The 23,481-nt window shown below is 46.1% G+C and overlaps 1 protein-coding gene across 1 annotated transcript in view; it reads left to right on the plus strand.

Annotated features, from left to right (window-relative positions):
* Dcps (decapping enzyme, scavenger) overlaps positions 1–23,481 on the plus strand; it is a 46,831-nt gene that overhangs the window by 16,287 nt on the left and 7,063 nt on the right. Inside the window, exons 3-4 of the mRNA XM_090319688.1 lie at positions 16,923–17,068; positions 22,955–23,068. Of these exons, the coding sequence (XP_090175814.1) occupies positions 16,923–17,068; positions 22,955–23,068 (260 nt within the window). The remainder of the gene's footprint in view (positions 1–16,922; positions 17,069–22,954; positions 23,069–23,481) is intronic.

Genomic DNA, 23,481 nt, shown 5'->3' on the forward strand with positions numbered 1-23,481 from the left:
CTATTGGCTGAGGTTTTTAATTTTAATTTTGATTTGTATAGGTACTGGGACTTGAATTGAGGGCCTGAGCATTGTCCCTGAGGTGTTTTTTTTTTGTCCCCTCCCCCCCACCTCAAAGTTGGCACTCTACCACTTGAACCATAGTTCTACTTCTGGCTTTTTGCTCAGTAATTGGAGATAAGCGTCTCGTGGTCTTTTTTTTTTTTTTTGCATGGACTGGCTTCAAACTGCAATCCTTAGCTCTCAACCCTTTGAGTAGCTATGATTACAGAAGTGAGCCACTGGCCTCCGGCTATAGACTTGTGAGTTCTTAGAGAATATAGTCATGTGATTCCTGGACGCACTGACAACTTTTAGGATCTTAACTGCTCACCAAACAAAACAAAGGAGTAAATTAAAAAAAAAAATTTAGCCTACCTCAGGGCCCCCTGGTCCTCTCACAGTGGCATTGTTGAGTGACACTGGTAAGGTAGGGCCTTAGTTCATCAGCAAGCACCGCATAGCCATAAACCATATGTATACCACTAGCAATCCGCACCTGCCTCTGACTTGAACAACTGTGAGATGCTAATTAAGTCAGGCAGCTGCAGAGTAGGCATTTCCTGGGAGTGGATGGACTCCCATCCGGGACACTCCTCCCTATCAGGATAGGTGTGGGACTCCCGGATGATCTGGTCTTGATAATGTAGAGGGCAGGAGGTGGAAAGAGGGGTGAGCCAGGTGAAGGCAACAGTATAGACAAAGCATTAACTGAACTGAGTATTAACTGAGCTTAGTAATGGGGCTTTTGTTAACATGGCAGGAAATGTGAATGAGCCCACAGGAGTGCATCATCAAGTGGGGCCATGTAAAGATGATCTTTGGTTGCCTTCCACTGAGGTGCTTCCAGATTCTTGACCAGTGAGCCACGGTCTCCTCTGGGGCTTGGAAGGATAGGTATAAAACAGTGGCAAGCAGAAAAAGTTTCTAGGTGTTAAAGTCCTTGATATCTGCCTCAAATTCTTTTTTTCTTTTGTCAGTCGTGGGACTTGAACTCTGGGCCTGGGCATTGTCCCTGAGCCCTTCAGCTCAAGGCTACCACTCTGCCCCTTGAGCCACAGCGCCACTTCATTGGAGGTAAGAGTCTCATGGACTTTCCTGCCCTGGCTGGCTTCCAACCATGATCCTCAGATCTCAGCCTCCTGAGTAGCTAAGATTTCAGGCTTGAGCCACTGGCACTCAGCTTTCATTGGCCTTTGCTCCTCTTCCTTTACCACCTGGACCCACAACCACCCCCTGTGTAGTGTTCCCCATCATTTCTCTTCACCGGATAGCCAAGAGCAGAAGCCTACTGGTCCATTCTCCATTTTCTCCTCAGGTTTCAGGAATCTGGGAGAAACCATTGCATTCAGGGCTTTTGTAGAAATGAGTAGTACAACTACTAAGTTGTAGTCATTACCACAAGACTTACATACCCCCCACACACACTCTTTTCTTACCCTCTAACGAGGGGCACAGGTCTCTGTGGCACTGTTAAGCTCCAGTCAGCAGAAAGGGCGTCTTGCCCAGGGCCAGTGGCAGAAGCAGGGCCAGTGGGCAGCTGATTCCACCCCATGGCTTGGCACTGCCTGCGGTGGCAGCTTCTTATCCACTCCCGATCTGCATTTTAGTGGGTGAAAAGCTAAAATACGTAGCTCCTCGCACAGGGGCTTATCCTGTGCCTCTTAGTCTTTTCCTTTCCTACCTCGCTTCACATGTCAGAGTCCTGGGGTGCTGTGTTGAGACTCGGGACCCAGGCTTCTTTCAGAGTGAATCAGGTAGATACCTTTAGGGAGGACGTTGAGGAGAGGGGCTGTGTTTTGGGATGTTCCTTCTAGCAGCACTTGTGGTCAGGGAGGCATGGGCTGGGCTCTCAGTTCGAAGGCTAGGACAGTTCCTTAGCCACCTCACAGAGGTGCCCTCAGTCCTTCTCGTCAAAACTCGGCAGCATGTGGTAAATTCTCCACCATCTTTGTTTTGTTTTGTTTTGTTGGTCCTAGCACTTGAACTCAGGGCCAGGGCACAGTCTCTGAGCTTCTTTTGCCCAAGGCTACTACTCTACCATTTGAGCCACAATGCTGCTTATCAATTTTTCTGTGTATGTGGTACTGAGGCATCAAACCCAGGGCTTCATGCATGAGAGGCAAGGACTCTACCACAAAACCACATTCCCAGCCCAAGTTCTCCATCACTTCTACCATCTTTTTTTTTTTTTTTTTTTTTTTTGCCAGTCCTGGGCTTGAGCTCAGGGCCTGAGCACTGTCCTTGGACTTTCTCAAGGCTAGAGCTCTACCACTTGAGCCTCAGCACCACTTCTGGCTTGTTTCTATGTATGTGGTACCGAGGAATCGAACCCGGGTCTTCATGCATGCTAGGCAAGCACTTTAACCACTAGGCCAAACTCCCGGCCTCCACCTCTGCCATCTTAAAGCTGATTTTTCATCCCCAAAAGGTTGCTGACCCTGGACTTACATTGATAGCGGCTTGAGGGCTAGGAGACCCTAGGGTTTTATCATGAGTTCCGTCACCCACTTCTCAACTCCCCCTCGCCCCATTCCCCTCCCTTCCTGCTAGGAGAGCCAGGGAGGGAGGGAGGGCAAGGTACTGAGGAAGCCTGTTAGCTTCAGAGTCTTGCTAAAGTCAGCATCTGCCTCTCTTCCATCTCTCGAAGCACCTCTTTGCTTTCAGAGAGACGGATGGTTAGTGCTTGGAGCTCCACTGCTGAGTGTGGAAGCTTCCAGCAGGATCCAGAGCCCACCCTCACCTGAGTTTATCCTCCATGCGGAGGCCTCTTCAGGACTCCACTGAAGGCTTCTAACAGCCCTGGAGTGCAGGACAGTGAGCACCCCACCCAAGCCTGCAACTGGAGCATGACTTAAGGTCCCCTGAAGCCCAGCCAGCTCCCCTTCCACCCACTGGCCTGAGCTCTCAGGCCTGGAATAGTGTCACCCAGCCAGGGGGCAGCTAGAGAGGAGAGAGGTGCAGATCTGGAGGCTTGCCCGGCCGCCTTTCCCTGCAGGACTTGTCTTGGGGAGTGGTTTGGGTTTTTTTTGACCTAGTGCCTTGCTAGATAGAGTGCCTAGTAGGCCTGACCTGGTTTTCCTGTCCCTCCCTAGCTGGTTCTGTGTGGCTCTTCTGGAGGGGCAGTGGGGCAGGCCTTCATGTTCGGATCAGGCTTTGCTGTTGCTTCTCCCTTACTCTCCTGGGGCCTGCACATCTGGGTCAAATAAGTGGAAACTGGCTCATCCAAATGAAGGGAGAGCAAAAGCCACAGACAGAGCCATAGAAATGACCTCATTCTGGAGAAGTCATTGGCTACGGCTGGAAAGCAGTCTTGTTTGAACATGTGTATGGGAAGGAGTGCAGACTGTCTGTGGTTTGCATTTTCATGTTTCATGTGCTGCAGCATTTTCCTAGGGATTTGGCTAAGCTAGCTTTGGCGGTGAGTTGAGAAGCAGCTGCTCTTAACTTTTCCTCTGGATAGCTCTGCCTCCACCTCTGGCTTTTATGTCCTGCCTGCTCAAGACGAGGAATTGCTTTTATTTTTTTGGAGAAGGCCTCATAGGAGATCCTTAAGGTCCTGGCAGATAAGAGTCAGACATCTTAGCCAAGGCCTATGCCAGCCTGCTCATCTAAGCTGCAGACAAGGAACATATGTGCAGGGCTGCTGTTCAGCCGGGATGCATCACCATGACTTCCTTGCTGCTTGAACATTCCTGTGGAGAAAGAGCTGCCTCTCAAGCCTCCAAGGGAAAGGAACAAATACCAGCACCAGGCCCTTTCTCCATGCCACTCTCCTCTTTACGCTGTCATATTTGGTGGAGAAGCCAAAACAACTCTAGTTCCTCTGTTCCCTCTCCTTTAACCAAGAGCAGTGTCTTCTGTAGTCCCTCTGCCCCCCCCCCCCCCACCCGGTCCCCCAGGGCTGGTTCTTCAGCAGTGTCCTGCTTCAGTCGTTAGTTACCTGAGCTAAGTGTCCTCAGACAGCAGCCCACAACTGAGGGGACTGGGGCAAGACAAGCACAAGGGTCATTCTAGCTGTACACGATGATCCAACTCCACAGCCCCCTTTGTGCAGCCCCAGTCATTCTGTGTGCATGTGCGCACGCGTGTGTGCATGTACATGCACTGGAAGCTTGAACTCAGGACCTGAGCACTGTCCCTTATCTTTTTTGCTCAAGGCTGGAACTCTACCATTTCTGACTTGTTTACTCTTATCTGGAGATAAGAGTCTCATGGGCTTTCCTGCCTGAGTTGACTTTGAGTTGCAATCCTCAAATCTCAACCTCTTGACTAGCTTAGATTATAGGCAGGAACCATCAGAGCCTGGCTTTTGCAGTTATTCTTTTTGTTGTTGTTATTTTTAGTTGTGGGGCTTGGGTTCTGTTCCTGAGCCTCTTTGTGCTCAAAGCTACTGCTCTACCAATTCAATCACAGTTTTGAACCCTAATCCTCAGAACTCAGCCTCCTCAGTAGCTAGAATTGCTGGAGTGAGCCACTGGCGCCTGGCTTTTGTGATTATTCTTGCACCTCATTATACCCTTAAGATTTTCTGGCAGCTGTTTATGAGTGTGTGAAAGGGGCTGAACTATCCTTGTTTCTTCCATCTGATAGGGTCACTTGCAGAAAATATGCCCACAGCATGGAGTTCTTAGGGAAAGGGCTTGGAAGAGTCTGGCCCTGTGTGGGATAAGGAAGAGAGTATTATATACAGCAGCTAAAATTCTGGTCACACTGCTTTACTATGTAATATCTGGTGACCCTGAGCAAATTGCTTCAACTGTCTGGAACTAATTCCCTTGTATCCTCCAGATAGGGTCTCACTATGTAGCCCAAATTGCCCTTGAACTTGCTCTTTTAAGAATAGCCTGTTTCCCTGTTTTAATATATTTGCTACATAAGTTATCTAGATTTGTTTTAGAAAAAGCTGAGATAGAATTCTGCTGCCCAGAAGTAACCTCTCTTAACATCTCACAGTTTGTCCTTTCCAAAGACTTTTTTTTTTCCTCTGTGTGTACCTAAGTGTATGCAGTTACACAGGCATATACTTAAAATACCATGGTAACATATGCATTCCTCTTTAGACTAGATTGTGAGGGTCTGATCTTGGGTCATTGCTCCTTAGGTCAGTGCACAGCAAAAACCCCATTACAAGCTAGGTTCATTTGGAGATGATGTACCTTGAAGAACATGCAAATAGAACTGTAAGTTTGGCTGACACCAGTAATCCTGGCAACTAAGGATGCTGAGATCTAGGATAGGAAAGTTCATGACTCTCATTTCCACTTTACCATTAAAGAGCCAGAAGTGGACCTGTGGCTCAAGTAGTAGAGTTGCCTTCTCAGCAACACACACACACACACACACACACACACACACACACACACACACACACGAAAGTATCAGATGGCATTAGATAGATAAGAACAATGCAGCATTAGGAGGAGGACCCAGGGACTGTCATGCGTTGGAATGTGCACCTGCTTCCTTTAAAGCCCCCTCTCACATTGCTATTAAAGAAAGAGTCTTGAAAAATATTAACCCATAAAGATGACCAGGAAAGAAGAGGAGATTAAAAAAAAAATCAAAGCTGGGAAGCAGTGGGAGGAGGGAAACCCACTTAACAGGTGCAAGACGGGGAGCCCTGGCTGGCAGCATCCCTTCAGCCTCCTTTGCCAGTCAACTGATCTGAAAGCTATGCCTCTCTCCTCCCCCCCTCCCCGTCCGCCCCACAGCAGGAAATTAAGGGGGAAATGTCTGGCGATTGTGGGTATAGCTGATGCGGGAAGGAGGGGCATTGGCATCCAGAAATAGAAAGGATCAGTAGTTAGTTGACATGATCATTTTTGGTATACATCCCCCACCTCCAGCTGCTGTGCTTCCTCATCATCCAGAATGTTCTGAGTTCTCATTCAGGAGAGTTTTCTGTGTAGAATGGCGCTAGCCCAAGAGACCTGAACTCTTGCGGGGGGAGGGGGAAGGCCTGTAATGCACTGAATAGCCTGCCCATCATAACTGATTGCTTCAGGTGACCACCCAGAACTGTCCCTCAGCCTGGAAGTACCCTGCTTTGAAATATGAATGAGTAGACAGGCAAGGATGATCAAACTTTTGAGTAGAGCCTCTGTAGTTAAAAACAAAGCCACACCTGTAATCCTAGCTACTCGGGAAGCTGAGATCTGAGGATGGAGGTTCAAAGCCAGCCCAGCCAAGAAAATCTGTGAGATTCTTACCTCCAATTAATCACCAAAAAAGCTGGAAGTGGAGCTGTGGCTTAAGCGGTAGAGTGCTAGCCTTGAGCAAAAAGACAGCACCTAGGCCCTGAATTCAAGCCCTGGGACCAGCACAAAAGATAAAAAGACAAAAAGGAAAAGAAAATGAATTTGGAGAGACAGAAAACTGTACTGGGAGAGGAGAAATTCAAAAGCTATTATTAAGCTCAGAATATTGATGCTATAGTCAGTGTACAATAACAAAATATAGTCAATAGTTTTTGAAAAGAGCTTAGGAGAAACATTCTTAAAAATTGAAAATATTTTATATTTAAAAACTGAAAATATAAAGAAAACAAAAAAATTAAGTCAGGTGCTGGTGGCTTACGTCTTTAATCCTAACTACCCAGGAGGCTCAGATCTGAAAATCATGGTTCAAAGCTACACTGGGCAGGAAAGTCCATAAGACTGTTACCTCCAATTAACCATCAGAAAATCAGAGTGATACTGTGGCTCAAAGTGGTAGATTGCTACCTTTGAACACAAAAGCTCAGGGATAGCTCTCAGACCCTGAATTCAAGCCGTATGACTGACAAAATGAAAAAAAAAAAATAGAAGAGTAGAAGATGAAGATGAAAATTTTCTTAAAAGCAGAACAAAAAGAAAGCTGGAAAAAATGGGAGAAAAGACTAGACAAATTCACAAAGTTAAATAGCAAAGTTAAATATGTTTGAGAGAGAAAAGGTAGAGAAAATAGAGAAGAAAATACCAAAGAAGCTGAGTGTGGTGGCTCATACTTGTAATCCTAGCTACTCAGGAGGCTGAGATCTGAGGATCACAGTTCAAAGCTAGTCAGGGCACTAAACAATCACTAGAAAATGGGAAGTTTGGCTGTGGTTCAATTGATAGGGTGGTAGCCTTGAGCTGAAGAACTCAGGGACAGCACCTAGGTGCAGAGTTCAAGCCTCATGTCCCCCTACCCCCAAAAAAAAGAAAGAAAGAAAAGAAAAAAAGAAAAGAAAATACCAAAAATACGCAATACATATTCTCAGGACTGAAGATGATTTTTGAGATTGAAAGAGCCCACAGTCTAGTACCCAGCACAGCAACTAGAAAGAAACCCCCTTTGATTCCAATCAGCATGATCAAGACGTTGGAGGCTGGCAGGAAAAAAAAGTAAGTCATTTACAAATGACTGGGAAATAGATGCATTCAACAGCAGTCTTGTTTTTTTGGTTTTGTTTGTTTTTTTTTGTGTTGTTTTTTTTTTTTTGGTCATTGATTTTTAGAATTGATTTCCTAGAATTCTGTTTAGGTTTTTGTGTTGCTGAGATCAAATTTGAGGAAGACAACTTAAAGGAAGAGATGTTTATTTTAGTTTAGTTTTGGTGCCAACCCTGGGGCTTCATCTCAGGGCCTGGGCACTGTCCTTGAATTCATTTTTTTTAAATTAATTCATTTATTTATTTTTGTTGTTGTTGTTGCCAGTCTTGGGCTTGGGCTCAGGGCCTGAGCACTGTCCTTGGACTTTCTCAAGGCTAGAGCTCTACTTGAGCCTCAGCACCACTTCCGGCTTTTTTCTATGTATGTGGTACACCGAGGAATCAAACCCGGGACTTTGTGCATGCTAGGCAAGCACTCTACCACTAGGCCAAACTCCCGGCCCCATCCTTGAGTTCATTTTTGTTAAAGACGAGAGCTCTGCCACTTGAGCAACAGCTGTACTTCCTACTTTATAGTGGCTAATTGGAGGTAAGAGTCTCTTGGGCTTTCCTGCTCTGGCTGGCTTTGAACTGAGATCCCCAGATCTTAGCCTCCTGGGTTGCTAGGATTATAGCATAGCCATAGGTAGCTGACAGATGAGGTTTATTTTGACTTGTGGCTCCAGAAGTGTCAGCCCGTCATGATGGAAAAGGCATGGTGGAGAAAACCAGCTTCCTTCACGTGGGCCAGCAGAGACAGGAAGGAGCCAGGCTAATGGCTAGAAGTGGCATAGTGGTGAAGTGTTTGCCTAGCATGCATGAAGCCCTGGGTTCGATTCCTAAGGCCAGAAATGGCACCATGGCTCAAGTAGAGTTCTAGCCTTGAGCACAGAGGCTCGGGGACAGCACTCAAGCTTCAAGTTCAAGTCCCAGGACTGGCCAAAAAAAGAAAAAAAGAAAGCCCCCAAGGGCACACCCCAGTGACTCACTTCTTCCAGTGAGGCCCCATCTACTTTTTAACCATCTCCTAATATTCATCGTATTGTGAACCCATAAAAGAACTGATGCATTGATTAAATCAGAGCCCTCAGTGGCTAATTACTTCCCCAAAGCCTATTAGCTAACAACTTTCTCTATATAAGGCAATGGAGACTTTTCCTATTCACACTATAACACATACTTTAGCCAGATTCTTTGGTGTGACAATAGAATACAGACATTTTGAGATGTTGCAAGTTTTTAGCGTTATCTCCTTGTGCCAGCACTCTGGAAACAGAGTTTGTGTTTTCTCCATGTGTGGTCCCTGGGTTGAGGCCACCTGCAAACTTGTTTCCCTTGTAGATTCTTTGGCTCACTAATTCAGGTAGTTCTGGCTCACATTTTTATGAGTTTTTGGCTGATAAATGTGCTTTATTTACACTTAGCCTGTTGATCAAGATAGTCAGCTTTTACATGCAGCCAATAGAAGTACCAGCTGAGATTCACAGTTCTGATGATTCTATATGGTTACTAGTTATTTTAGGAGGCAGTGTGATCCATTTCAGTGAGAAATTACTTTCATAATACACTTTTTTGGTATCTTCAATAATACAAACTTCGCAAGCATTGTCCTTATTTTTAATGATACATTTGCAAGCCAATGTAGTATTTTCACAGCAGGTATAGTTCAGTGATAAAGCACACAGATATTCCTACACTAACCATGAGCTAATAGTCTGATTAAGCCCTTATACACTAACACACTAAAAAAAATACCACCAGAGTTCTTGTATTTTTGATATTGGTAGGGGGACTTGAACTCAATGCCTTTTGCCCTCACTTGGCTTTTTCATTTAAGATGAGCTCTCGTTTGTTTTTTTTGTTTGTTTGTTAGGGGTTTTTTTGCTGGTTAATTGGAGATAAGAGACTCATGGACTTTTTTGCCCAGGCTGGCTTAGAACTGTGATCTTCAGATCTCATCCTTACTGAATAGCTAAGATTCCAGGAGTGAACCACATTTCCTCATCTAATAATGGGGTTCAGTGAGAGCTCTGGCTCAGGGCTTCTGCCCAGCTCTTCCAAAGAACTTACAGCCAGTCCCTGCCTGGGAATTTGGGAGAATGTGAATGTATCATCTTTTTTAGACTGTTAAGTTGAAAAGAAAAGCAATTGTGTGTTATGTTGTCAACTGTAATTCCTTTTCTGAGCAAGGCATTCAGTGCTAAACGTATGAAATTGCATATCAGTTCTCATTCCTTGTATTCACATAGCAGATTAAAGAGGCCAAATTATTTTAGTTGCATCTATAGTGAAACTTTTTGTGTTTTAGGATAAACACCTCTGTGTCCTGATACTCAGACATTTGTCATCTCTCCCTCCCCTCCCTCTCTCTCTCCCTCTTCTCCTCCTCCCTTTCTCCCTCTCTCCCTTTCTGTCATGGGGCTTAAACTCAGGGCCTGGGCTCTACCCCTCAAGGCTAGTGTTCTACTACTTTGAGCCACAGTGCCCACTTCCTGTTTTCTGGTGGCATGATAAGAGTCTCACAGATTTTCCTGCCCTGACAGGCTTTGAACTTCTATCTTCAGATCTTAGTCTCCTAAGTAGCTGGGACTACAACTGGTATGAGCCACGGCTGCTCAGCTCGAAAGTCAATAAGAAAGCTAGAGGGAAGCTAGAATATCACTGCTTCAGCAACATAAGGAAAAGCAAGAAAGGGGAAGGTTATCTTTTCAGAAGAGAACATGTCAGTTCCAGAGAAAGGGGAAGGGAATCCCCAGGCCAGCAGGGCTGGGGGCAGAGGTTCCAGGAGCACTTTTATCATGTCAGGAGATTTATGTAAACAGGAATCCTGGTTTGGGATGAATAAGTGACCCAAATTTCTAGAGAATGAAGAAGTCAAAGTAGTTGCTCATTCCATACATCAAAGATGGTGCTGAAAAAGAACAAATAATGACAGTATAGGTGACATTTAGTTATCATGATAGTGTCAGCGTTGATCACTCAGTTATCTAAAATGATGAGGTAGCTATAGAGGAAGAATGGGCCTTAGGTATGCTCTGTGGACACACATTTTGTTAGTGCATGCATGGGCACTGGGCTAGTGAAAAAGCTCACAGAGCAGGAGGATTACTGTTCAAGGCCTGTCTGGGCAAAAAAGAAAAGGGGGGGGAACCCAATAAGTGGGTCTGGTAATGAGCTCCTGTCATCCCTGTGACATGTGAGGTGTAACTGGGACAATCTCTGTCCAGGCTGACCTTAGGAATAAATTCAAGACCATCTGTTTCAAGACTAAAACAAAAAGGGACATGCTCATGGATTCAGTGCAAGGAAGGCCCTGGCTTCAAACCCCACTGCTCCCAAAGTAAGTGAGGAACATTTTTCATCCCTAAGGAGCAGTCACTAAGTATAGAGATAGTAAAACTGCAGAGGGACAAGGTGTCATTTAGAGCACAGAAATGGGTGGGAAAGGTGGAGGCCTGGCCTTGGTTGAGCTGGAGGCTCAACAAAGAGAGCAAGGAGAAAGAACCAGATAGTTTATTTTAAAGCAAACTTTATTGGACCCTTAAACTCCTGAGCAAATGAAACCTGAGTTAAAAATACAAACACAAATTTTAAAAGCTCGGCAGATAGGAGGGACTTTGTAAGCAGTATTAGGGAATTTCTCTAAATGTATTGTGAACATTCTCGAGAGGTAGTTGTTGAGGGTTTAAGATTGTCCTGAACTGGTTCCTGCGTTTCTGCCACCACCCCCTAACCCAGGATGCCAGCAGCAGGGCGTGGGTGGGGAATTCCTGTTGCTTCTCAAGCCACAGGGAAAATGTGTTCAGGCAGTAGAGTTTCCAGGCGTTGCTCAGGCTTAGCAGATGGAGGCAGTTTGGCACACCACAGCTGCAAGGAGACAAACCTAGTTGATCAGTAGGTCTCCTCTGACCCACAGTAGCCAGGTACAAAGCCACCCCTGAGATCCTATGGGACTTCAGAAGCCACTCCAGGCTTTCTCTATGCCTCAGTTTCCTCTTATGTGAAATGAGATGATTATAATGCCTGGTCACTTGGGTTGGAAAGACTATAGATGAGTTCTTGAGTGGGCTTAAGAGTAATGCCTAGTGCACCCATTTGCGACAAGAGTTAAGTTTCCCAAGGAAATTCTTTTATTAATTTTTACTGGTCCTGGGGCTTGAACTCAAGGCCTGTGCACTGTCCCTCAGGACTGAGGTTCAAAGCCAGCCTGCCTGGACAGAAAATTCCATGGGAATCTTATCTTCAATAAACCACTAAAAATCTGGAAGTAGAGTTATGGCTCAAATGGTAGAGTACTAGCCTGAGCAAAAGAAGCCTCAAGGACAGTATCCAGGCTCTGAGTTCAAGCCCCAGGGCCAGCAAAAAGGAAAGTGAGAATAGTGCAAAGAACTTCTTCATAATCTTCTACTTCTTGTTGTCCTTTTATCACATTTACTTTTTCTGCTTACACACGTAATATTATTTCTCTGGGTATTAATATTCAAATAACCATTATTAGTTTCAGGAACTTGCCCTTTTTAGGAAATCTCGCACTTATGGGGAAACACCACACATGGCAGAGTCTATTTTTAAGCAAGGCTAGTGATTTGAGTACAGGATTGCCACCGGATCCAGGATCTCAGTATCTCTTCTAATCCTATTAGTCATGATTTCTTAGGTTCTCAACTTTACTTTGCCTTTCTTGACGTGTGACTTTTCCTTTTTTCCCTTTCTGTTTTTTCTTTTGAACGTTGAGCCTCATGTTTGCCAGTCAGTTGTTCTATCCAATAGTCCTTTTTGCTTCAGGGTCTATAGTCTAGCATTTTGGGTGGCAGGCTGGCCTGGACCACTCTCTACCTCCTTATGCCTCTTAGCTGGGACAAGTGCATTCCACAAAGACCAGCTTTGCTATCAGCAACTTTTGGTTAGGCTGACCTTCAGCCTCCATTGTCCCCATCTGTTTTCTGTATTGCAGGGATTATAAATAATCCCCCTAAGTGCTGTGACTACAGGCAGTGAAATTGCACTTAACTACCTTTGACGTGTGTGTGTGTGTGTGTGTGTGTGTGTGTGCACACATGCTGGTCCTGGCGTTTGAACTCAGGTCCTGGATGCTGACTCTGAGCTTTTTGTGCTCAAAATTAGGCTAGTGGTCACCATTTGAGGAGCCGTAGCTCTGCTTCTGCCTTTTTTTTTTTTTTTTTTTTTTTTTTTTTGCGGGTCAATTGTTGATAGATGTCTCAGGATTTTCCTGCCAGGGTTGGCTTTGAACTGTGATTCTCAGATCTCAGTCTCCTGAGTAGCTAGGATTACAGATGTGAGCCACCAGGACCCTCCCTCATAGCAACTTTGCCATTTTTGAAGTTATAAAGCACTTTTTTTTTTTTTTTGCCAGATAACCTTGGATTTTGGTTGCTGGTATTTCATTGTGGATAGATTTAGGGTCCACGTTAAGAATGAGGTTAAGCTGGGGTCCAGTGCCTCATGCTTGTAATCCTAGCTGCCTGGGTGGCTGAGATCTGAGTGTTTTGCAGTTTGAGGCCAACCCAGACAGGAAAGTGTGGAAGACTCTAATTATTAATCACCAGAAAGCCAGAAGTGGAGCTTTGGCTCAAGACTTGAACAACAACAACAACAACAAAAACTCTCAAGGACAGTGCCTAGGCTCTGAGTTGAAGCTCCAGAACCAGAAAGGGGGGTAAAAAAAAAAAAGAGTGAGGTCAACTCCCTTTATTTGAGTGAGGCAATATTATTTAATCTTTGTAGTTAATCAGTAATCTGTGAGGAGATGTTTTTACGATTATGCATGTGTATCCCATCACCCCATTTCCCAGTATTTATGTAATGGACAGTTTATGTGTTTATTTATCAATGTTGCTTGAGCCAACTCCTTCTGAAATTCAGCTTTGCGTGAGAGTCTTGACTGATAGGTGGGTAGGTGAACCACAGTTCTTTTTTGGGACTGCCAGTGACAGTATATTGGCGAAATATATTGGTTTTTTTTTTTTTTATCAAAGAGGATTTTTAAAAAAATTATATTTGGAATGTTCTTCCAAGGTTTAAAGTCTGTAAAGGCCAGATTCATGTGTTTGTTTATTTAGTAAGTATTTACTTGAGTATGCTGTATGGCCCAGGTGCAGGTAGGGTGCTGGGGACAAATTGTGAAAAGAAAGAAAACAAAACCCTTTCTTCTTGGGAGTTACATTTTCATGGAGCAATGAGACAGTAAACCTGCACTGTGTTGTCAGGTAGTGACAGGGACAGAAAGCAAGGAGTGGACAGGGATGGAGGGTAGGGTTATCGAGCTGCTTTAGGCTAATTCTGTTCAAGTTACCGGAGACCAGCGTTTCTGAGTGAGACAAGAGAACAAGGAAGCCTTTCTGCTTTGCTAGGAGAGTTTGCCTATGCTGGGAGCCATCATGCAGGAGAGATGCTAGTGAAGGCTCCGAGTGGCTGGAGTGGAAGCAGCACAGAATAGACAGGAGAGCCTTGTCGACCATAAGAAGCTCTTAGTTTCTAGGCTGGGCACCAGCATTCATGTGTTCTTGTCTGGTCTGAGAGAGAAGCTGGGTCCCTGTTCCGTGAGTGACGTAGGCAGAGAGGGGGAGGAAGGACAGCAGGAAGTGAGCAGGCCTCTCTATGAGTTTTCACCTTGTTACCCAGAGCAGAGGACAGGAGAGGGCTGGCTTGGTGAGATTCCTGTGTTTCTCTGCACCTTGGGTGGCAGGGCTAGGTCCTTGGCAAGCCTGGGCAGACAAGGACTTGTTCTCAGAGCTCCAGAACAGCCAGGAGCCCCAGGCTGTGAGCCCAGGGCTACGTGTCCATTGCCAGCGAAGGCAATGGCTGTCCTCCAGTATCAGGTCTGCCTTTGTTCCCAGGCATCTCTCTCCTACTCCGAGGGAGTTCCACAGCCATGGCTCATCTCACTCATCCCAGTCCAGGCAACCCAAGATACAACAAAAACAAGGAGAATGAAGGTAGTGTCAGAGCAATGGTTTTCTGTGTGAGGTACTTTCTAAATAGCCTACACCTACTACCTTGTGTAATTTTTACCCTAGCCCTATAAGCTAGGAGAAAAAAGCAACAGACAAGGTTGACTAGTAGCCGTGGGTCACGCAGCTAGTGATACACAGTCAGGATTGGCACCTGGACTGATTGGCTCCCAGACCTCCACTCTCATCCACCAGGGTCACTGCAGACCTCTTCCTTATGGATCCTATCTCTTGAAGTCTCAGTGTGCTGGGCTTTAATTCCTGCCAGTCCTGGACCTTGAACTCAGGGCATAGGCACTATCCCTGAGCTTCTTTTTCTCAAGGGCCAATACTTATACCACTTGAGCCACAGCACCACTTCCAGCCTTTTCTGTTGATATGCTACTGAGGAGTTGAACCCAGGGCATCATGCACGCTAGGCTAGTGCTCTATCATTCAGTTACATTCCTAGAATAATCAAGGGTAAAAGCAAAATAAATTATTTTCATGTGTGTGTGGGGTGGGTCATGGGGCTTGAACTCTGGGCCTGGGCACTGTCCCTGAGCTCTTCAGCTCAAGGATACCATCCTATCCCCTGGGCCTGGGTGTTGTCCCTAAGCTCTTCAACTGAAGGCTACCACCCCACCCCTTGAGCCACAGCACCACTTCTGGTTTTCTAGTGATTAATTGGAGATAAGAGTCTCACATTCTTTAGTGCCCCGGCTGGCTTTGAACCGCAATCCTCAGATCTCAGCCTCCTGAGTAACTAGGATTACAGGTGTGAGCCACCACATCTGGCGCAAGATCAATTTTATGTTATTGCCCAGAGGATTGTGAGGAGGGTAATGTGCCTGTATTCAGGTTCAGGTGCTTTAAAAATAAGCCTTAATTTCTTGGTAGTTATAAAAGTGGTTCCAGTTTAATGTGTCAGTTTATGAGTACTGTGTACCTTGGCCTATGTCACCTCTTCCACCGTTCTCCCCCAAAGCCAGGCACTTAATGACATTTATGTAGTCATAAATGTACGTGGTAGTCCAGGTGCTAGCATTAATTTTTATTGTTGTTGCTGTTATCCTTTTGTGCTGGTGCTGAGGTATGAAGTCAAGGCATGGACACTGGTCCCTTAGATTTCTTGTTCAAGGCTGGTACTCTCTCGCTTGAGCCACAGCTCCATTTCAGGCTTTTTGCTGGCTAATTAAGAGATTAAGAGTCTCACGGATGCCCCTGCCCAAGCTGACTTTGAACTGTGATCCTCAGATCTCAACCTCCTGAATGGCTAAGGGTTATAGGAATGAGCCATTGGAACCTGGCTCGTGTTAATGTTGAGATAACTTGTGTAATCATTTTTTAATAAGTGAGGAAACTGAGACTTTAAGGGGGCGCATGCCCAAGATCATCTAAGAGTAAAGGACAGTCGTTTGGTACCCTGGCCCAGAGTCCAAATCTTCCCACCATAGTGCTTTGACCTAAAGCTGATAGACAAGACTGTTACTGTGCACCGAAAGTCCAGCCAACCTAAAAGTACACCATTGGTGGGTTTCAAGTGGGTCTTGATGTATGGAGATGAGTCTCTGGATTGCCTTCATTTTGAGTGTTTCTGAACCTCAGGGAGAGGGGCCCACAGATCTTTTGAGAAACATTCCAGTTTGTTTTAAAATGCAGTTTGCCATTCTCCCTGCCCTGAAGATGCCACCTAAATGTCTGAGTGGTGACAATAGCTGTACCAGATGTTAAGTAAAATAGAGAAAAGGACTTACCTGTAGCCGGGTGTTGTTAAGCCAAAGTACTTAGCCTGGGATCTGTTCAGGAAAACTTGTAGGGTTTCCTTCTGATGAAAACCCTTATTGCCTACTGGGGACCATTTTTACCCCTCAGGAGACACTTAGGAACCTCTGGAGATATATTAGTTTGTCACAACTTAGGGGAGGAGCCACAAGTATCCAGGAGAGAGATGAAAGATGCTGCTAATGGAGTGTGCTGTAGTACACAGAGCAGGGCTCTACCAGAGCCAAGAGAACCCAGGGCACAGAGGTTGAAAAACCCTGTATTATACGTAGCCAGCACTTACACAGTGTTTACTTGTGCTAGACATGGTTCTAAGGGCTTCACAGCTAATTAGTTATGACATAAGAGCTGTTAGTATTCTCATTTGGCAGATAGGAACATGGGGGCACACAGAGGTTAGATAACTGGACCAAATTCCCAGCTGGAGCCAAGATCCCACTCGCAGTAAAGAAGGAGCAGACAGAGCCAGGACTTGAACTGGGACCCAGTCTTGCTCTAGAGTGCCCTATGAACCATTGTGTTGTCTCACACTTCCTGGCTTTCAGGGAGCTACTGGATTGTAAACCACATTTTCAGCTTCAGGTTCAGAAAGCTATATACCTAGAAACTGGTGTATGAGATGAACTAACGAACTTTGATTCCCGTGCCAGGAATTTGTAGGGGAAGAGTTTCTGTTTTCCAGATTCTTGAGTGGCGTTCATCTCATGGATGAAATGGACTTTGCTTTCAAGTCAGACTGTGATGTGTCATTACAGATGTAAAGACGACTGTAGTGTACCCCGCCACAGAGAAACACCTGCAGAAGTACCTGCGCCAGGACCTGCGCCTGGTCAGAGAGACGGGAGAGGACTATAAGAAGATCACCTTACCCCACCTGGAGTCACAGAGCCTCAGCATCCAGGTGAGTGGTCACAGGACTCTGGATGTGAGGAGTCATTCCTAAGCTTGTCTCCCCTTTCATGGCCAGTTGTTGGAGGCTTCTGAGGGGCCAGGCTGTGCACATAGCAGACCACATCCCTCCTTATGGAGTTTACTTTCCATGTAGAATCAGCATACAAATATCTATGCCTGCTGGGCATGGTGGCTCATGCCAGTAATCCTTGGTGCTCAGGAGGCTGAGATCTGAGGATCACGGTTCAAAGCCAACACGGACAATAAAAAGTCTTTGAGACTCTTTCTCCAATTAATCACCAGAAAACCAGAAGTGGCACTGTGGCTCAAGGGGTAGGGCAGTAGCCTGGAGCTGAAGAGCTCAGGGACAATGCCCAAGCCCAGAGTTCAAGTCCCAGGACTGGCAAAAAAAAAAAAAATAAGGAGAAGGAGGAGGAGGAGGAGGAGGAGGAGGAGAAAACGAAGAAGAAGAAGAAGAAGAAGAAGAAGAAGAAGAAGAAGAAGAAGAAGAAGAAGAAGAAGAAGCCTCCACTGCCTGTATAATATTGAGATTGCTAAGGAGGAAAATAGAATCTTTAGGAGAGGAGTCCTGGGGTAGGCTGGTTGCTGGTTGGTGGTGTGTGTGTGTGTGTGTGTGTGTGTGTGTGTGTGTGTGCGCGCGCGCGCGCGAGGGGGGAGGAAGGAGAGCCTCTAATTCTGGCCAGAGCAGGCTTCATGGTTTGGGACCCCCATGAATAGCTGGACATGCTACTGAGGCTCTGGGAATCTGAGAAGTCTAGTCCAAGAGGAATTTGTTTTTACAGGATCCTTAATGACAGTCTGTGAATCACTGTGTTCTGGCTAAAGGATTTTGAGTGGGTAAAGATGGGTGTTGGATTAGGCCAGTTGGGTCCAGCCTCTTTCTTCTTCCTCATCTTACAGCAATCCAGTTTGCTGGAGCCAAGTCTGAGTTACAAACTTCCCTGGCACTTGCTTATCCTTGCATTCATTCCTTACACCCATCATGTCCCTAATGTTCCTTTAGTACAGGCCTTTGTGCACAGGGAGGCTGCATGTTCTGGCTGGGCCAGATGTAAGACTGTTTAGCTCAGCCATCCTGATGGCTCCTTGGACTTAGGCCCAGTACCAACCAGAGTCTGCCTAGAATTGGCCCCATGTGGATATTCACAGTTAAATATGATGAATGCATATTGGTGAGTCATTTCCTTGCCCACTACCTGGCTCTCACCGCCTTGTTCTCATTGTTGCTCACTCTTGTTCTCTTTGAGCATTTCTCACTATTTGCCCGAGCTTCAGGATACCTGGCAGAGATTATTCAAATGAGCCATTCTTATCTTGGCTCTTAAGAAAAACCAGTGACTCACACCTGCAATCCTGGCTATTCAGGAGGCTGAGGTCTAAAGATGTAGTTTGAAGCCAGACAAACAGAAAAGTCCATGAGACCCTTATCTCAACGAACTATTCAGAAAAGCAGTTGAGTCATAGAGCTACCTTGTACTGCATCATTGCACAGTTTCATTTGGAAAAGAATTCAGCAGAAACTCCTCTATTCTTCTGACTCCTGATAGGAACATGTGCACATTCTGTCTTGTCTGTCCAAGCGTATAGCTTAACTGGCAACTATGATTGTTATTTCTTAGCCATCTACTACTGTGTAGCAAGGCCCCTACTAAGGCTCTGGGAGGACACCCAGGTGATGGTCCTTTGCTAATGTTCTTACAAGCCAGCAGGAAAGACAGATGTACAGACAATTGTGATAATGAGTTCTCTAGGTGGGCTACACAAGCTGCAAGAATGAAGCAGAAAGAGGAACCAGTGCAGTGGCATTCCTTTTTGTTGTGTCTTATATTGACGGATAGGAGTTGTCCAGGTGGCTAAGGCAGAGGAGATCAGGTCCAGAGACATGGGTAGCTTGAAATATCTGCTGCATCTGTAGAGCTACAAGGTGTTTGATGTAACTGGAAGTCAAGGTACAAGGGTCATATATGTGCTAAACAGCCAGGCATGTACCATGAAAAGGCCTGTGGATTCTCAGACCCACCTATGGTTCTATTCCATATAGACTCAATCTCGCCTTTCGAGGAATGGAGCTGGAACCTGTGCATTTGGAAAAAAAAAATGTCTGTTCCAAATGACTCCCAGATCTGAGAATGATCACCACAGGCAATGAGGATCTCTTGAGTGACTATAAGCATGAAAACTAATTCGGTCAGATTTCTAGAAGCAGAGGAACTAACATTGGTCTGGACCACAGTTGAGCCAGCAGGGAAGCTCATTAGGGAGAGAAGGCTTAGTGGGTCTGGGTGGACTTAGAACCTGGTTGATTATAGAGAGGGAAGAACGTCTGCTGTGATCCAGGTCCAGCTTGACTAGAGTGGGCATAAGACTATTTATTAACCAGAATAGGACATGACCAGAAGACTGTCTTTATGTGGAAGACAGTGAGTTGGGCTTTGGCTTTACTGAGCCTATCTTCAGTACCAGGAATTGTTCTGGGGATTTCATACTTTATCACCTCAGTCTTTACTACAGGCCTTTATGAGACAGGTCTCAAAAGTCATCAGACGGGGCCGGGAGTTTTGCCTAGTGGTTAAAGTGCTTGCCTAGGGGCCGGGAGTTTGGCCTAGTGGTTAAAGTGCTTGCCTAGCATGCATGAAGACCCGGGTTCGATTCCTTGGTACCACATACATAGAAAAAAGCCAGAAGTGGTGCTGAGGCTGAAGGGGTAGAGCTCTAGCCTTGAGAAAGTCCAAGGACAGTGCTCAGGCCCTGAGTTCAAGCCCAGGACTGGCAAAAAAAAAAAAAGTCATCAGACGCTGGTGGGCTCATGCCTGTAATCCTAGCTACTCAGGAGACTAACATCTAAGGATCACGGTTCAAAACTAGCCAGGTTTGGTTATCTGAAATTGGATAGGGAACGGGGGAAAACAATATGAGGGGTGGGGAGGGGGGAAGGGAAATAGGGACCATGACATGTGAAAGGGTATCAATGTATGGGAATTAATGCACCATTTATCTGGCAAATATCATGTAACCCTTCTATTAATTACAATAAAAAATATATTAAAAAAAAAACTAGCCAGGGCAGTAAAGTCCATAAGACTCTTTATCTCCAATAAACTACTCAGAAAAATATAGAAGTGGCTCTATGGCTCAACTGGTAAAGCACTAGCTGTGAGCACAAAGAGGCTCAGGGACACTGCCCATGCCCTGAGTTCAAACCCTAGAACCGAGTAAAAATATAATCAAGCAGTCTGGGCCTGGTATCTGTTCTTAGCTGATGGCATTATTTGCTTCCTCAAATCGGAGTGCTTGTAACTTACCATTAAGGAATTTAAGAACTGTAGCGGTTATCTGGCTCTGAAGCCATGTGAAGCATGTGTGAACGCTCGTGTCACATTTCTGCATCAGCCAGTGTTTGGATCCTCATTCCACCAGCCAAGGCCAGCGATGTGCAGTCCTTCCCTGCACAGTCCCTGTTTCCCTCCCACAGCTGTGGAAATGCAGAGGGATCCCACTTACCGTGTGTCAACTGTTGTTGCAGTACGGAAAAGGCCCAGCATGGAGCTGCCATTATTCATCCAAGGTAGAACAGGAATGAGAAGGAGAGTAGAGGAGATGTGGACAGAAAACATGACTGGTGAAGGGGCAGATCAGTGAACAAAGTGAAAAATGGAAGAAGGTTGCGGGGCACTGGTGGCCCATACCTGTAATCCTAGCTATTCAGGAGGCTGAGATCTGAAGATTGTGGTTCGAAAACAGCCCAAGGCAGGAAAGTGTCACCAACAACTCGGAAGTAGCACTGTGGCTCAAAGTGGTAGAACACTAGCCTTAAGCAAAAAAATACGCAGGGACAATGCCCATGATGGCCAGACCAAAAAAAAAAAAAAGAACGGGAGAATGAAAGCATCAAGATGTCCCATCAGAAGTCCAAGAAAGAAAGAATTATCAGTGCCACCTACTGTACAATCCAGCCAGCTGGCTCTAGGTATCACCTACAGCTCTGTTATAGGTAGAGCTGGCTCAGCCTCCAGGGCTAGCTTGCAGATGGTGTGCTCTCTCATCCCTGCTCTCCTAACTTGGTGTGACCTGTGTGAATTTTATTCTTTTCTTTCCCATCCTTTCTTTTCTGGGCTTCTAGCCCTGACACTTCCTGTGGATACAAGTTCTTGCTACTTAATCCAGAGCCTCTCCCAGCAGGCAGAATGTGCTATAGGCCAGAGTGCAGGTTAAAGTGACCTACTTTGGTGGGGGTGGAAGGGGTGTGGGAGGGGTGGGGGGAGATTATGTGAACTCAGGTGAACTTCTTTATGTCTGCATTTTTTTTTTTCCTTACCTGAAACAAGAGGTTGTTCTGGCTCTTTGAGCAATATAAAAGTAGGGTGCCTTTGTGTCCTCACACCCGCTCAGCCTCTGGGCTCACTTTATTTCTTCTTCAGTTCCCTCCGACAAACTCTCCACAACCACAACTGTGGCTGTCCCCTTCTGCAGCCTCCCTGTCCTTAGATGTCTTCTGTCCATGCGCTCTGGACTAGGTGATTTCATGCAGGCCCTGGGCTAGGTGATGTCATTGCATGTGTCACTTAACATCCTAGCCATCAGCCTAAAATGCAGGTCTTCCTCCCCTACCCCCTTTCTTTTCTTTTCTCCCTCTCTCTCTCTCTGTCTGTCTCTCTCTCTCTCTTTCTTTGCTGCAATCCTCTTCCTGAGCAGCTAGAATTTACAGATGTACGCCACCAGTGCTCAAGGATTAAGTTGTTTGTCCAAGGTGACAACAAGTCTGTGGTAGGGCTGGGAGATGGTATTTCACCTCTGTGGGCACAGGACACATCTGTGCTGTCTGACCACCTGCAGATTGCCAGTGAGAGATGGCATTCATCTTCCATAGGCAAAGGACAGGCCTGCTTAGGGATGTGTCAGGACTCTGGGATGGGAAGTGTGCATCTCCCTGCCTCCTCTTTGTTTCAGGTCAGCTTTTGTGTGGTGTTCTCTCTTTCTCTCTTCCTTCCCCCCTCCCCACCTCCAGCAGTACCTTCCCAGAGAAGTCTCTGGTGGGAGAGGAAATGCCTCTGGAAGAATTTTGTCAACCACAGGGTTGTGCTCAGTTATTTAAGAAGTAGACCATAATTATCTGATTATGTCAGTTCCCTGGATTCTGCATCAAGGATTTCCTCTCTCCCATCAGTGAACTTAGAAATCCCCACGACTCTGACTAGCAGGGGATAGCACAGTGTACCCTCCCTTGTTTGTTAGCAGGTTGCTCTTTGAGATCTGGGGCATTCATGGGTACAAGGACTCCCAGAGCTAGGGGTAAACAGAGGAGAGCCAAAAGAAACTGAGGCTTGCAGATTATGGAGTTCACGGTCTGACCTCCTTGCAACCTGGGCTTTTTCACAACAAAGCTCTGCAGACTGTAAGCTATAAAGTCACATGCTGGCAGGTCAAGCTGGTCATCAGGTAGCCTGAGGGTCCAGAAACCCAGGCTACTGTGAAAATCACACTGTCACCTGCATCCATATGGCTTTCAGTACAGATGGACAATAAAGGGGACTTGGGTGTGGCAGAAAACCAGTGCAGACTAGGCTTGTAGGTGACTATACAGAAGAATGCATGTGCTCTGTAGACCATGAAGAACCTCAGGACCAAGCCCTCTGCCCCCACCCTGGCCTCGCTGCAAAGGCTCCTGTGATGACTGTGATAGCTGAGAGTTAAGCTATGGTGGCAGAAGGGGAAATTTCTTCTGAAATCCTCCTTCCCCAGCAGCTAATTGGGGATGATTGATTGTTGATCCTGATCTCAGCAGCCTTTATGGGTCATCCTAGAAGAGCCAGAGAATTTACCTGGCCCAAGGAGAGTGAGTTGAATTGGAAACCATCTCCCCTCTCTCTCATTCCAGTGGGTGTATAACATCCTTGACAAAAAGGCAGAAGCTGACCGGATTGTTTTTGAGAACCCAGATCCCTCTGATGGCTTTGTCCTCATCCCTGACCTCAAGTGGAACCAGCAACAGGTAAGGATTGCATGTTGGGGGGCTCTGGTCTCTGAGAACCTTGCCACCATCACCTCTACATTTCTCTCCCCCTCCCCCCACATCACAGTGGCAGGCTGGCTACTTTTGCTTCATACTCAACAAGGGGTGACTTGAATTCTCCCTGGTGACAGAGTACCTGTTTGACCTGTCTGGCAGACACAGCAGCTTTTGCTTTCAGTGGTTCTGCTTCAAGGCCTGGTGACATGTGGTAGTGTTGGTCTCTGTGACCATGTGGGCCATTCTTTAGCCAGCCAAGTGGCTAAAGCTGCCAGCTTTCTGCCAGCTGCCCCTGGCAGAATGCTTTATTTCCATCCCCTTGACCGAGGTAGACCTGGGTCCTAAAATATTGGCCTGCAAAATCCATGGGACCAAACCAGAGAATCCCTCCCAGC

This window comes from Megascapheus bottae, chromosome 27, assembly GCF_031878675.1.
Source record: "Megascapheus bottae isolate mThoBot1 chromosome 27, mThoBot2.hap1, whole genome shotgun sequence".
In the NCBI taxonomy this organism is placed as follows: Eukaryota; Metazoa; Chordata; class Mammalia; order Rodentia; family Geomyidae; genus Megascapheus; species Megascapheus bottae.